Source organism: Euprymna scolopes, chromosome 13 (genome assembly GCF_053919585.1).
Source record: "Euprymna scolopes isolate OS-2025 chromosome 13, ASM5391958v1, whole genome shotgun sequence".
In the NCBI taxonomy this organism is placed as follows: domain Eukaryota; kingdom Metazoa; phylum Mollusca; class Cephalopoda; order Sepiida; family Sepiolidae; genus Euprymna; species Euprymna scolopes.
Genome location: NC_136494.1, coordinates 64,422,853 through 64,438,104, shown reverse-complemented (window position 1 = coordinate 64,438,104; position 15,252 = coordinate 64,422,853). Strand labels below are relative to the sequence as shown.

General features: G+C 33.7%; 1 protein-coding gene across 1 annotated transcript in view; it reads right to left on the bottom strand.

The window, feature by feature from the left end:
- LOC145292051 (dynein axonemal heavy chain 5-like) overlaps nucleotides 1-15,252 on the bottom strand; it is a 579,775-nt gene that overhangs the window by 221,570 nt on the left and 342,953 nt on the right. The window contains exons 49-52 of the mRNA XM_080138079.1: nucleotides 12,267-12,377; nucleotides 6,914-7,036; nucleotides 4,346-4,588; nucleotides 3,186-3,338 (exon numbers count right to left, since the gene is read on the bottom strand). Of these exons, the coding sequence (XP_079994205.1) occupies nucleotides 3,186-3,338; nucleotides 4,346-4,588; nucleotides 6,914-7,036; nucleotides 12,267-12,377 (630 nt within the window). The remainder of the gene's footprint in view (nucleotides 1-3,185; nucleotides 3,339-4,345; nucleotides 4,589-6,913; nucleotides 7,037-12,266; nucleotides 12,378-15,252) is intronic.

The window sequence follows — 15,252 nt, the reverse complement described above, 5'->3', positions numbered from 1 at the left end:
ACTACATCTCCCTTTTCTTTCTATTTCTCTGTTTTCTTATACAATTACTAATTAAATAATATTACTACTATTCATACAGTAACAATTCACCGTCTATCCTGTCGATTCACACAACCATGTACGCTTTTCTCAACAGTCACAGATGAATTTTTGAAATGTCTCCTTTATATTACACATGAGTATCAGTTTGTTAAGAAAGTAATGTCGTTTCTTTTCTTCGTCACTTTGCAGCATTCTAGGTTGTACGCAGTTCTAGATATTTTGATGAATTGTTGTCTTAATATCTTGCTTTGCCTTTCAGGTATAGCAATTAGTGGGAAAATATTAAATTTAACTATCTCAGCTGTCAAAAATGAATATTAGTGGAGAGGATTTGAGACATTGCATGCTCTATGAATTAAATAAAAAGGAAACTCAGCTACAAAATCTACAATGAATATTGGAACTGTCTATCGAATGAATGTTCTGAATGATCGAAAATGCCAACGGTGGTTTGCAAAATTTTCTTTTAGAGACTTTAAACTGTCAGATAGAATTGAAATGAATTGGTGAAAATGCCATTAAAGACGGTGTAGAGGCTAATACAAAGTTAACCAGCAGAGAATTAGATCAACAATTCAATAAATTTCATATCACATGCCTTCACAAGTTAAGGGAAAAAAACAAAAAAACTTGAACACTGGGTTCCCCACGATATGACCGACGCTCAACAAAATCAAAGATTGGCTGTTTGTATATCCTTGATTTCTAGGAATTGTCGAAAACCATTTTTGCAAAGAATTGTGACTGGAGATTAAAAATGGGTTCCTTACCCAATTCAAAAGACAATGGTTAGACCGAAACCAAAAGTCTACAACCTGTTCCTAAACAAAGGCTACACCCAAAGAAAGTTATGCTCTCTTTATGGTGAGACATGAGAGGACTGATTCATTATGAGTTTCTAGAGCGTATTCAAACAATCACAGCAGTAAAATGTTGTTCACAGCTGGATGAGTTAAAACTTGTTCTTTAAAATAATTAAAAAAAAAAAACGGTCACCATTACTGCATAAGAAGGGTGTAGTGATTCAGCATGATTACATGAAGCATCACACAGCAAGAGTCACTCAGGAAAAGGTCATGAGTTTTAATTACAAAGTTCTGTCTCATTCGTCTTATTCATCTCATATTGCTCCATCCGACTACCATCTTCCCCGGTCTTTACAGAATCACTTAAGCAATAAAATGTACGAAAATGATGACCGACTAAAAAAATTAGCTGAATTTGTTTTTCTCTTAAAAATTAAAGAAATGTTTTGAAGATGGCATCAAGAAGCAAATTGATCGTTGGACAAAAGTCATAGAAAATGAGGGAAATTGTTGTGAAGATTAAAAATACCGTAATGTGAATGTTTCAGATGAAATAAATGTGTTGGACGAAAACGACATTACTTTCTTTCCAATCTAATATCTACTTCTTTGTCATTGCCGTCCTGGTGTTATCAGATTAGACTGTCTAAAGGTACTGGTTTCCTGGCCTAAATGGCATTAAAGATTATATCTATTGTTTTTTGTTCTTTTTGAAAAACTTAATCATGTTCTACGAAGTCAAAAACAAAAAGAACAATTTTCCTCTACAAAACAAATAAACCAATCCAAACACCATGAATAAATATTTGAATACACAAAGGACTTATAGAATTACCGGATTCAACATTAAATAACCTGAAAAGAGTTGATATGCAAACCAAACTAAACCAAACCAATCTATTGCCGTATTTTAGTTTACATTTGTTTTCTCTTTTTGTAAAACCGATCAACAGCATCAGTTCTTGCAACAGGAAGCTGAGCTTTCAATTTATAGAATAGAAATTGGAATCTCTTGAAGTAAATGGACATGAAAAGATCAGAAATAATATTTTACCGAAAATACTAATTTTCTATCCATGGTATATTACAAAATGCGTAAATCAAATCATCTTCTATAATATAAATTTCACCTGTCATTTAAATGTATGTATGTATGTATGTATGTATGTATTTATGTATGTATGTATGTATGTATGTATGTATATATGTATGTTATGTCAGGTCATGTCATGTGCTACTGGTATCATGTAACCCAGTACTACCTGCCTCATGGTCGGGTCACCGGCGACTAAACTGGTTCCCCCACCAGACTTGTTTGGTGAGGAGGGCGGCTAGTCTCCCTGAAGGATTAAAAACAAGACCTTCCAAAGGGCGAATGAACTCTTTTTCTGGGTCAACGGCCAACTAGCACCGTGTATATTTGTGTGTGTGTGTATATGTGTATTAGGGTGGAGAGGGCTCCCGTAAGCCGTGGTGAAGGCAACCTTTCTAGGAGAAGGAAATCTCTGATTAAAAAAACCATAAAGCGGAAGACCAGTACCCGCATTAAGCTGGTCTGCAGTTTAATTTGTTGCTGGCTATCTTGCTCTTGCTTGTTGCTAGATCTCAACATTTTGAACCGAGAGAGAGACTTAGCTGTCGTACAAAGCTAAGACTCTGTAACACCATATTTGTATAGATACTCTCTCAGACATTTGGGCTCATGGATTTTAAATGTCTGAGGGAGTGGCACTCGTCTGACAAGACGTTGCAATCATCGTCATGTATGTATGTATGCATGTATGTATGTATGTCTTAAACTTTCGATAGAGGCGACAGATTCTCACGAGACCGGTATCGTTTTGAAGCGATCCTTCGGACGACAAATATAAAAAATGGCTAAAAATATTCATTCTTTCACCTTCAACTGGGCACTTTTCTACAGGGAGGGGTTTATTTCGCCGATATTTTCTGAAGTTATCTCCTTTCGATTGACTAGCCTTAATTTAAACATTCGTCACTTTCGGTTTGGCGATGGGCGCAATAGCAAAGACGTCACGTTTTTTTCACGTTCTTTTCATCCTTCGTGGTATGGGTTTGAGCCCACCTGCCTACTACCAGGCTAGTATGTGATAAAAGAATGAAAAAAGAATAACTGAATTAGAAAGTAATAAGAACGAATTGTGGGTTAATAAGATGTTCTTTTGCAAAGCAATATGAAAATTATCTAGCCGCATGCACAACTCACTACATTAAAAAGCTAATATTAATCTATTTTGACTGCGAATTGGGTCATTTAATTTTACTCTTAGTGCGATAAATGGTCCAATTTTACGAATAGAGATTACTCTAGCATACCTGCCAAATACGGCTGAGATCCCGCAGGTTAAACACATAGTGGAATTTTGCTGGCGTTGGAAGCATTTTGACTTTAACTTTCTGCCATAATTTCCGTGTGGCTGGCACAAGGACGCTCACAAATTCGGTGACGCTCTCAGAAAATTCTCTTTCCTAGAATATAAAAACATAAAAGACATTAAAAATGCTTTCAATGTTAATGTTATTGGTCTAAACCCGTTTAAAAGGTTTACAAGGAAAACAGAACAGAGGATTAACAAGAACACACAGAGGGTTGCGCGTCTAGCCGACGAACAACCTTGGTTGGTTCACCGACTATCAATTCATGTCTTCCGGTATTTATTGTGTATGGATCAGTTCATTCGTAGATAAAGTACGTAGTTTCACCACAACAGTAATATGAGAAGGTGATATACCTGTTTTAGGAATAATGGACTGATGCACAGATTATAAATATATTTACATCTTACACGTTCTTGGGTAGAGATTCCTGGCAGTTATGGCCCCAGAATCATGGCGTGTACTTCTGTAACATATTTTTGCAAATACAATTTTTTGTTAAGTTTATCAATGTCTTAATTATTATCGGACACGAAACATATTATTGGATATGTAGCACGTCAATGGGTAACAATCCGGTTGTGGTCCTGGCTAGGGGTCACACTATTAAGGTGTAAGAGTCTTGGTGTTCACTACGAGCGGTTAAACTGCGAGTGTGCTTTTTACTCGAGAGCAGAAATGTCTGGCTTACCTAGAGCTAGACAGGTTCATATTATCATGAATATAGATAGGGGTGTCAACTACCCCAGAACAAATTCGTAGCAGTTATGGTCCCCAGAATTATGACGTTTACTCTTGTAACATATGTTTTTTAATACACTTGTTAACTATACCACTGTGTTTGTCTGTAACCTACAACAGAAGTGTTTTATTTTAGAATAATGTTTCGGAAAATTCTTCGGAAAAAGAAAACATTTTTTTCGGATTTGCAATTTGCAATGCTGTAATTGCAACTGATCGACGAACCGACATATGTGACAGGTATTGGAGAATTAGCAGTGTGTGTTGGGCCAACACGTATAGGTTGGATGCCAGGCATAATTAGTAAAACCGCCTTATGATGGATATTTAGTGAGTAATTCAAACCTGCTATTCCTCACCTTGCAAAAGTGCCCGCATCCAACGGTGCTGAAGATTTTGTCAATGGAAGCGTTCGATGGTAAAGTACAATTGAAGACACAGAACTGACGCTTTAGTCTTTGAGGAATGTCATTTCGTCCACCACCTGGATGAATCATGGCTGCCAGCATCTGGATATCGACGATAGTTGTGAATTCTCCCGGTTTCTCCAGATTAAAAAATCCATTCATCTCCATCATTTGTCGGGTGATTTCATTGGTTACCTTAAATGACCATAATAATATTAATAATTTTGCATTGCACCTTAATAATAATAATAATAATAATAATAATAATAATAATAATAATAACAATAATAACACTATATATATATATATATATATAAATTTATCATTTAAATATTTTATTTAAATATTATTACGTGCATAAAAGTAAATTATCTATCTAACCATCTATCTATCTATCTATCTATCTATCTATCTATATATATATATATATATATATATATGAGGCTTGCCTTTTTTCTTTTGTTCTTGGCCTTCGGGCCGGGATCAAAGTGTAGTATCTTTTCCGGCAGATACTGCAAGCAAAGACCATATGTGGAGGCGACCCCACATATAAGACCTTGGTCAATGTAGGGGCAACCCTTCATACCAATTGTTACTATCCAGCTCCCCTTCTCCCCGGGGAGTTGGTTCCCATTTCCCCTTCGCTCCTCACATTAAAAATCGGCCTTGTGCCTAATTTGCTCGGTAGGGGAGCAAATAAATACCTTGACCATCGGGCCGGGATCAAAGTGTAATATCTGTTCCGGCAGATGCTGCAAGCACGGACCATTATAAGACCTTGGTCAATGTAGGGGAAACCCTTCATACCAATTGTCACTATCCAGTTCCCCTACTCCCCGGGGAGCTGCTCCTCATTTCCCCTCCACTCCTCACATTAAAAATCGACCTTGTGCCTCGGTGGGGGTAGTAAATAAATACCTTGGCCTTCGGGCCAGGATCAAAGTGTAGTATCTGTCCTGCAGATTCTGCACTTAAGATAATTTGTACCAGTCAATGGAGTGGAAACCCTCTATACTGGGACAATTATTATTTTTGGTAACCAGAGTGCCCCCTTTTTGCCTACTTTTACGGGAGCTGGTTTTTACCCCACATTAAAAACGGCCTTGTGCCTAATTTTCTTTGGTGGGGAAGCAAATAAATACAACATATATATATATATATATATATATATATATATATATCTTTAAATATATATATGAAGAATAAAACATGTATAAATACATTTGAAGGCAAAACTGCAACGCGAATTTTTTTTATACAATAAACGGGTGTTTATTTTTTAAGAAATATGTTTCGGAATAACACTCCTTTGTCAATCTTTTTTTTCCTCTTCTTCCTCGACATAATGTAATGGAAGATATTTCGATGAAGAATGAAGAGTCCACATAAAAACCTAGGACTTTCTTAAGGATATTAGTGGTATAAACAATAGCAGAGATCTGAAGACAGCCCAACATATCAGGGATTCCTATTTTTTTTTTCAAATATCCTTCCAGACGACTTGATACCATACCTAGCATAGCTACTACCAAGGAAACTACTTGTGCATAAGCTTTCCCTAAAAAAAATCAACGGTAAATATGGTATTGTGGTGACTACTAAAGTGAAAGTGAGAATGAAACAGCACTTAGACGAATAGGTCAGAATACATCTAGTTAAGAGTCTAATAGATAGAGGATGTCCACCAAATCCCATCACTCCTCATATTTTTGAGAACCTTGTTCCTAATGTGTTTAAATTGCTTCATTATTCTTTTAGTTAATAGATAATTTAAAGTGTAGTATCTGTTATCTAATCAGTCAGTGGAAGAGAAATCCTTCTCAACTGGGATAGTTTTTATTTTATTTCCAATCCGGAGTGCATCTGATTGTATATGGACATGTTTGTATATAAAATTTATGATCATATGAAAAGACACCTAAATTTTAAAACGTAAAATCACATACGTTCACTATTAGATATATTAGCCAGTATAGGTTAGAGATTAAGCAAAATGCCCTGTAGATAGATGTTGAGCAGGAATTAAAGGACTGACATTGTTGTTTCATAAAAAACGTTAATGATAATTAACTAGAATAGCATTAGACATGACTAAGAAAAAGAAATATGATTAAAGCTGTTCTGTTAAAAATTCAAGAAGACAATATGTACAAATGATGTTCTAGCAAAATAATAATAGAATTAAGCAAAACACTTAACACATAATTGACACTCTCTCCTCTGTCTGTCTGCCTGTCTCTGTCTCTCTCCACTGACTTTGCATCCATAAAACAGTGTTTGGTTCAATAAATCAAGAAAGCTTCTAAGAACAAGTTATTCGAATTAATTGTATGATAATTAAAAAAAAGTATTTCATTGGCTTTTGTTTCAGCTAATAAAAATATTTACGATGTGGGTAGGAAAGCAACAACACTTGATGTTGTTCACAGTCAGTCAGAATCATTAGGTCGATGGCTGCGATTAATGTATGGTTTAATTTGATAAATTGCTAATTAATAAAAATGATCACACAACACTCACCTGATCACCCCATTCGTTAATGATAGGCATATTGATATCATCAACAAAGATCGATAGCCTTTTACCAGCAGGCGGCCCATATGTTGTGCCCATTCTTTTGTCCACATAGCTTTCAATAGTGCGCTATATAAAAAGAAAAAAGTCCAGAACAGCGATTAAATCAATTTTGCATCCAATAGCACATTTCTGAGATTTAATAATACAAGCAAATTTATACATTATATTCAATAGCACAATTGATCGGCAAGGAAAAGCTTCATCAACCATGTCGCACCCCTAACAACATCTCAGGAAGAGAACAGACTATAGTTGTGGCTCCACTGGCAATAGAATGTCTCCTTCTTCCTACAGACATGGGAATCTCCCCTTTTGAGGCCCTCCCTCCCGGTTCGGTTTCAGTGGAAAACACTTAACCGTCCCAAAAACAAGAATGAGGCGATCAAAAATTGTTCTGAGAAGATATGGCTACAAAACTATCCCACCATATGCAAATGTAGAAGAGGATGCTATGATGCAACACTGCCTTGTCTGCCCTCTATTACCCAATCTGTGCAGCTTGAAAGATCTTATCGAATACAACAACAATGCAAAGGACTGCATAAAAAAGTGAGAAACTGTTGTATGACCATATGCTTTAAAGACATGCAACGAAAAAGAAAACGCAATTGCATCAAAGTTTGTAACCTGCGTCAGAATAAATGCTTCATTATTATACATGAATTTAAGTATAAAAAAATTAAAATATTTCCACCAACCAATCATCTGTAAACACACATTTAATGTTAACTTACTGCCAACCCTACTCTATCCTAGCCCAACACTATCTCTTATATTAAAACCCCATCTTTGGTTCTATCTTTCTCTCACCACTTCTCTAACTAGATGTATTGCTGATGGGACGATTCTAATATTTTTCTCGATTCTGATACAATTACTGTTCTAAATTTCTGATTCCGATACAATTACAGATTCCGATCTTTTAAAAATCTTTAAATATTAAGTTACAGATTTTTCGGGGGTGTGGTTACCGTAAAAACCTACATAATATGTGAATTTATTTTCATGAAAGCATTTGTTCTTCCTTTTTGCTTCACTGCCCAAGAAAATAGTAAAAAAAGTCGAGGAAGTACAACAATGTCATATACCCATTTCTTCAAACCGATTGACCATGGGACCACTGCCTTCCAATTCCATAGTTAGGAGAATATTTTTTTTTTTGTGATACTTGTATGTTTATGTGGATGTTGATTTTGTCTTCTAAATTAGAGATTGACATAACCAGCTTATTGAACAAATCGGGCCTCTCTGACCACCCCTCTAGCCTAGGTAAGGGCCAAAGTGATGTGTTGCAGGGCCATGTCCTCTTTGTACCTAGGTCAAGGTCTGCTCAACCACCAGGATCCTATCCCAAAACATCACGGGTTACCACGGTGAAAAACTTTTCCCTTAATTTAATATAATTACATCATTTTTAAATAGTATTAAATAGTATTCTGAGTTTTGATTTCAAGCATAAGAACAGAGATACTACAATATATATATAATAAATAAATCAGATAAAAATATTATCTTTAACAAAGCAAACCTATCAAGATAGTAAAAGCTCTACATGGTTAAGAGGAGGAATTCATATATTACATTAAAAGATGACGAATAAAAGTTACATAGAACTTTATTGTATCATCAGATCAATAAGGAAGGAACATGAGAAAAAGGAAAAAAAACCTCTTTAGACCATGAAATTTCGAAGCTAAATGCTTCTCTTCAGAAGAAGACAAAAAGCCGGCATTATACAGATATAAGGATATACAAAGAAAAACCGGCTAAGAACATTTAGATAAAAAAATGAAAAATATATGGAAAACAATATAGAGAAAAATATTAGCTATCATTACATGTTCTATCAAACTTGAAAGAATGAAATATTACATTTTTTGAATAAGCATTAAAAAAATAAGCAACATTTTTATGTCAATTTATTTCCATTCAAATAATGAACACTTCACTCTTAACACCATAAGCGTTGACTTCTTGGCCTTCGGACCAAGATCAAAATGTAGTATCGGTTCTTCAGATGCTGCACTTCAATTTCCTGTTCTCTGTCAGTGGCGGAGAAATCCTTCACAACTGAGATAGTTTTTTTTTCTCCACATTAAAAACCGACCCTGGTGTCTAACTCTATCCCGTGGGGAAGCAAAGTGAATAGAAACTCATCAGAATTAGTTTTATCACAAAAGTTTGAGAAAAAGATAATTACGATTTTTGCCTGTCTTCAAGTATAAAGGAGATAGAGAAGCTTTCTTTGATAGAATAACAGTTAGTTACAATAAGTTTGAGTTTGATATTGCCATATACACTAACAAAACCATGAAAAGATGACAGCAAATAGATATAAAAGACATCGAGCTGAGAGAAAAGATCTGACAGCGAATTCATTGATAGCCAACATTGTGGAAAATGGGCAATTCGAGTTGTACGAATGCGTTTTATAGAAGGGTTATTACACGGGGATATGTAGCATAAAAGGTGATCAATATAGAAGAAGATATAAGATGCTTCATACCTTTTCTTTCTGTCTTCACTGCTGGGCTCTGTGATGAAATATGCAACAACCAACAACACCTTAATTTTGTTCTGTTGTGAAACCACAGAACAATACTTTATATTTTTAAAATATAAATTCCTTTCAATGGCTACTGGTATCCACGGAGCCTGCTTACGTATCTACAGGCTTGTTCGTTTTTAGCCCCACTTCCAGGACTTTAAAGAGCCCGTCTGTTCACCGTGGTGACCAAACTCAAAACTCTCAACTGACTAAACTTCTTATCCCTTTGACCTGTCAGTTCCAGTGACGTAGCCGATTAAAAGACAGGTCTCCGTAACGTAACCTTTTCTGATACGTACGCAACTGCTCAAGGTCGATCTAGTTATTTTTGTTTATATTTAAACTAAGCTAATTTCTGTAAACATTAATAATTCCCAATATAAACTATTTTAACAATATCACTGGACAGATAGATAAACAGATATATAGACAGATAGACCGATAATAGCTAATTTAACTTTTAACCTTGCAATTATCTAACAATGTTGACTCTTCTTATTTCAGATAACAGCATACATCAGATCAAATACAGGCAAATAAGTATGACCAGCGCAAACCAAAGACCATGTTGAGGAAGAAATGTATTTCAAAGGAAATTAGACTAACAAGATGCTATGACAAAAGTAACCACAACATAAAGAGACTCTTTTACATACATAGAACATAATACGATTTTATTTGGAATCGAATGTCTTTTTAAATTAAAGTGAAAAGTAGAAATTGACAAAAGATAAAAATGTTCGGTCACCCTTCCTTCCGCTATAACATTCTTCAAGCAACTCGTGTATGTGTGTTAGAATTATACAACAAGCCATAGACGCTGAAATCCATTAAATGTCCAGGTTGTAATATAAAAAATAAACGAAAAAAAAGTAAGATTTGATTCTGACAAAGAGCAATTAAATTATCATTTGTTCAGTTGATAAAATGCTTAAAAGAGCATATATATATATATATATATATATATATATATATATATATATATATATATATATATATATAAGCCACACAAAACAGATAAATAAATGAAATGTCTATTTGTATTTTGCGGCTTGAATAAAAGCCAGCTATGAAATTAGTAGTATATTTAACGCCGATAAAGATGGTTCCCTTGAATATATCTGACTCAAAATGAAGTTAAGGTCTACTAGTTGTTGGCTGGTTGGTGATCACATTCAGAAAAGAGGAAATGACATTTCTTAGCATCTATTTTTTCATCAAACACAGATTTAAAAAAAAGGGATAGATAAAGAATCTTTTGTATCCGGACAACCAAAAGTAAGTGTTGTTGATTGGTTAAGAAGAATAGTATTGACCAATCAAATTCGAATATTTGAGAATTCTAGGGAAGTAATTTTTCGTCATAATGAACAAAGGGAGATAATTATATAAGATAACAAAGGACGGGCAACCCTTTTTATACGAACATGAAATCGGAATATGAAATTGTTTGGATTTTTCGTTTTAGTTTTCTGAAATACTTTAAAAAGAATGGTACTCCTTCAGATTCTGATCCAAGTTCTGGTAACATCAGACAGCAACTTATGAAATGGTTATGAAATCAGATAAATATGTTGACGCAATGAGCCAATCAACAATTAGCTGCCAGTAGACGAAAATTTTTAACAAGTTCATGAAGTTCATTTAAATCCGAAAAAAAGCCAAAACATTTTGTGTTAAAGTCGAAAATAAATGACAGCACACTGTAGGAACCCATTACTTCATCTGAAGTAATCATCGCTTTCTCTCAAGAAAGGAAACTTATTGCAAAAAAGAACTTATTTATTTGCAACATTTTCTTACAAAACCTTAAAAAAAACGCCGTTTTTTGAACTGAAAAATATTTTTCTTTTCTTTTTGTTTCTATTAATATTTATTCATTGGAAATTAAAATAAAAAACAATTTACTGAAAAATTTTCTGGAAAACAAGAACAAAGACTTTATATATATATATATATATATATATATATATATATATATATATATATATATATATATATATATATATAATATTAAAAGTCCACGTATGCTCTAGGATAGTGATTTAAAGGTTATGAGGGTTTTTTGAAGCATGAAAAACGATATTACTTTTTGTATTTAATATTTGTATTGTTATTTTTTTTATATTTCAAGCTGACCTCCGCTCTTGGTCACAAAGCCACACAAAACTGAGATAAATAAATTAAATATCTATTTGTATTTTGCGGCTTGAATAAAAGCCAGCTATGAAATTAGCATATTTAACGTCGGTAAAGATGGCTCCCTTGAATGCGTCTGATTCCAAATGAAGTTAAAGTCTACTAGTTGTTGGGTGGTTGGTGATCACATTCAGAAAAGAGGAAGAGGCGTTTCTTAGCATCTATTTTTTCATCGCACACAGATTTAAAAAAAAAAAAGGATAGATAAAGGATCTTTTGTATTTTTATTCATACATTTGAACATAGTAATTATTTCCCATGTTTTATGATTGCCCCCCCCCCCAATTTGTCACTTTATCTCATTTGATTGCAATGCCATATTTTGAATTTATCACCACGTCGTTGTCATCTTTCAGCTGTTTCCGTAACCATGTCGAAAGATGCCAAAATGATGTTTCCAAAACTTGGGTTATACCTTGAATAAATATCAAAAGAATATTAAAATGATTTGTATATTTGGGGGGGGGGGGGAAAGAAACAATCTACAACTTTAGGAAACCGTGTTATTCATGACAGCATGAATACAACTAACAAAGAATAATATCTCACCTGGAACATTAAAGGCGTTGTTGCACTCGAAAAACTGAAACTCTTGAACAGTTGTTGCTCAGGATCATATTTGTTGCAGTATCCCTGGATCATCACTGTTTTAGCGGTTCCCTTACACAATAAAAGCAGAACATTTGATAAGTAGAAAAATACGCGTATATAAGTAAATGTTTATGGATACGAAATTTAAAAATTTTATATATAAAATATATTGATATATTTCTCAAAGTTAGTCATCAGTAGCATTGAATCAGACACATACCATTTGATGCTTACTAGCCAACTTTACTTTTATATCAGTCCAGTAACAATACAATTAAAAGCCTTCCTTTTAAGGTAAAAGAGCGCTGACGCGCGTATGCCAACTGTATACAAATGCTAAGCCATGTGCAAAGTGACGTCACGGAAAAGAAAAAGGAAAGGATTATGAAAAGAACGTATACACCAACCGATGATCACATTCGAGAGGACAGAGGTTAGAGAGAAGGGCCACGATCACGTTATATTCGCCCGGTATTTCAATGGAAAACGTGAGTCGAATTATTCTTTGTCTTGGTCTACTTCGCAACGTACTCTTCTACAGCGCGTTGGGTCCTGAATATCTACTTGTTAACGAGTACATAGACGAGTGTACTACGTTACATTAATATGCATGTATATACGGGAAATAATATTCTTGTCGATTTTCGGATGCTTTAAAATAAAGTAATTTACAATTGTATTCTTAATGTCACCCGTATTGAGGATTGGACCTTCAACCTTAAGAAGAGTGTCACTTTAAACTAAATTTTACTTTGTACATTTTCCGTTCTGCTATAGGTCCAAAACGAGCAATTATGAATTACTTAAGACTTCTGTCCGCTCATAGATGATGGAACAAGAGCACACTTGATTACATAAATGGTTGCATTCAAAATTTCGTACAGATTTCTAAATTCAACGAGATACACCTACAGAAGACCGGAAGCTACATCGGTCAAAATATTGTGAAAATAACACTCAAGTTAAGGAAAGTAGTTAGAAAAATCGAAATAATACCAATTATCAAACCTCATTTCAAAAATTCAGAAACGTTAAATTAATATTATTTTAATCTACGTAATGACTTCAAACAGCCCGTTCTCGTATATTTTAAATACTTCAAACAATAGCTGTTAAAAATGGCAGAACATTAAGCTATTTTAATGCGAGTGGAAACTGATTTGTTTCAATTTAACAAAAAAAAAATGATTCAGAACTGAATTATTGAAGTCTATGTAATTTGCCGATTAACTTCATAAATAACTCTTTTTTTTCAACATTACCAGAAAAAATGTAACCCATTGAACCCGGGGTTAATTGTTTGAATCAGGAAAAAGTGAGTTTGTAAAGCCACTTAAATACAAAAAATAAAAAATACCAAATATAAAATTGGCCTCTTTCTGTTCACTATATCTCCTGTTCTCTCATCGCCTCTCTGAATATATCTCTCGTTTTCTCTTGAGCTATGGGTTAGTAGTATTAATACTTGTGGTCACATTCCCTATTATTTATAATGGTTTATTCCAATTTTCTGTTTTCTAATGAGTTATATTACCTTTCAATATTAATAAATAGGAAGAGAAAGAGAAAGAGAAAGAGAGAGAGGGAGAGACGAAAGCGAGAGTGATAGATATATAGAATAAAAGTGGGAGAGTTAAATAACATATGGTGAGAGAAGGTGAGAGTAATAGACAGAAATTTGGTAAGAAAATGGTAACTTGGTAAGTAAATTGTGAAAAATAATAATAGGCTAAAACAGCTTAATCCCAAGGCCAAGGAATATTTTAACACATACTATGTGCTTAAAATATACAGGAAAAAGCTTAGAGAAACAAGAATTAACTATATATATATATATATATATATATATATATATATATATATATATATATATATATATATATATATATATATATATATGTAGACAAAAGATTTTGAAACATCAGTTGGAAATATTTACTGATTTAAAACCACCTGAACAGTGAGAATTATAATTTTTTTTTTTCTCTCACTGGTTTTCCAACTGAAACCAATTCCCTCTTTCCTCATTCGATTCTTAGCTTTTAATTTATCGTTCTGACGTTTCCTCTTAGAGGGTCAGACGATAAGGCCTTAAGGAAATTTTAACAATTCCACCTGCCCGTTTTTTTTGTTTCTTTGATCTTTTTGATTTAAATTAAATTGTTTCCTCTGAAATTTCTCCTTCCATTTGCTGTACCAATAATTTACTTATATATATATATATATATATATATATATATATATATATATATATATATATATATATATATATATATATATATATATATAAAGTTGAGTTTTTCTCGCTTGAACATTGATATTAAAGCCTACTTTTCTATTACAAAATTATTAAAGTGAATTTCTTAATATATTCAGTCATGGATATGCGAGCGACTTCATGAAGATTAACTAATTTGCATATTCCATTGAAAAAAAAACAAGTGTTAATTAATTACTTGTTCATTTTTATAGTTTCTTATTAGATGACTGGCTTCCTTTCACTATTACACTGAATTCTATTCATGCATAGATTCTACATTCTGCATAATTGCACAGAATTTATGATGAAAACGGTCTAGCACACAGACATGCTGTTTGTTTGTAAACAAGTGGTTTGAACACTATAAAAGTGGTGGACGAATGTTTGTCTAAAATAGACATTTGTGGAGGTTATTTACGGGCAGTATATTACAGGGTTGATGGATAGAACTGGTGACTGTCAAAGCGATGGTTCTAGGTTCAGTCCTCAGCTTGGGAAAAGTGTTTGTCCAGCCGCACTGATGAGTTGTGATGTAATGAAGCAGTACTGTATGTGGATGACTACGAATATATTTTAAGCCCCCCCCCCTTTGGGTAGAACACTGTTGTAAATAATCTCACCTGCTACTTAATTGGCTGAAAAATGCTAGGCTCGCTGTTTGTTTGTAAATAAGTGGTGGACAAA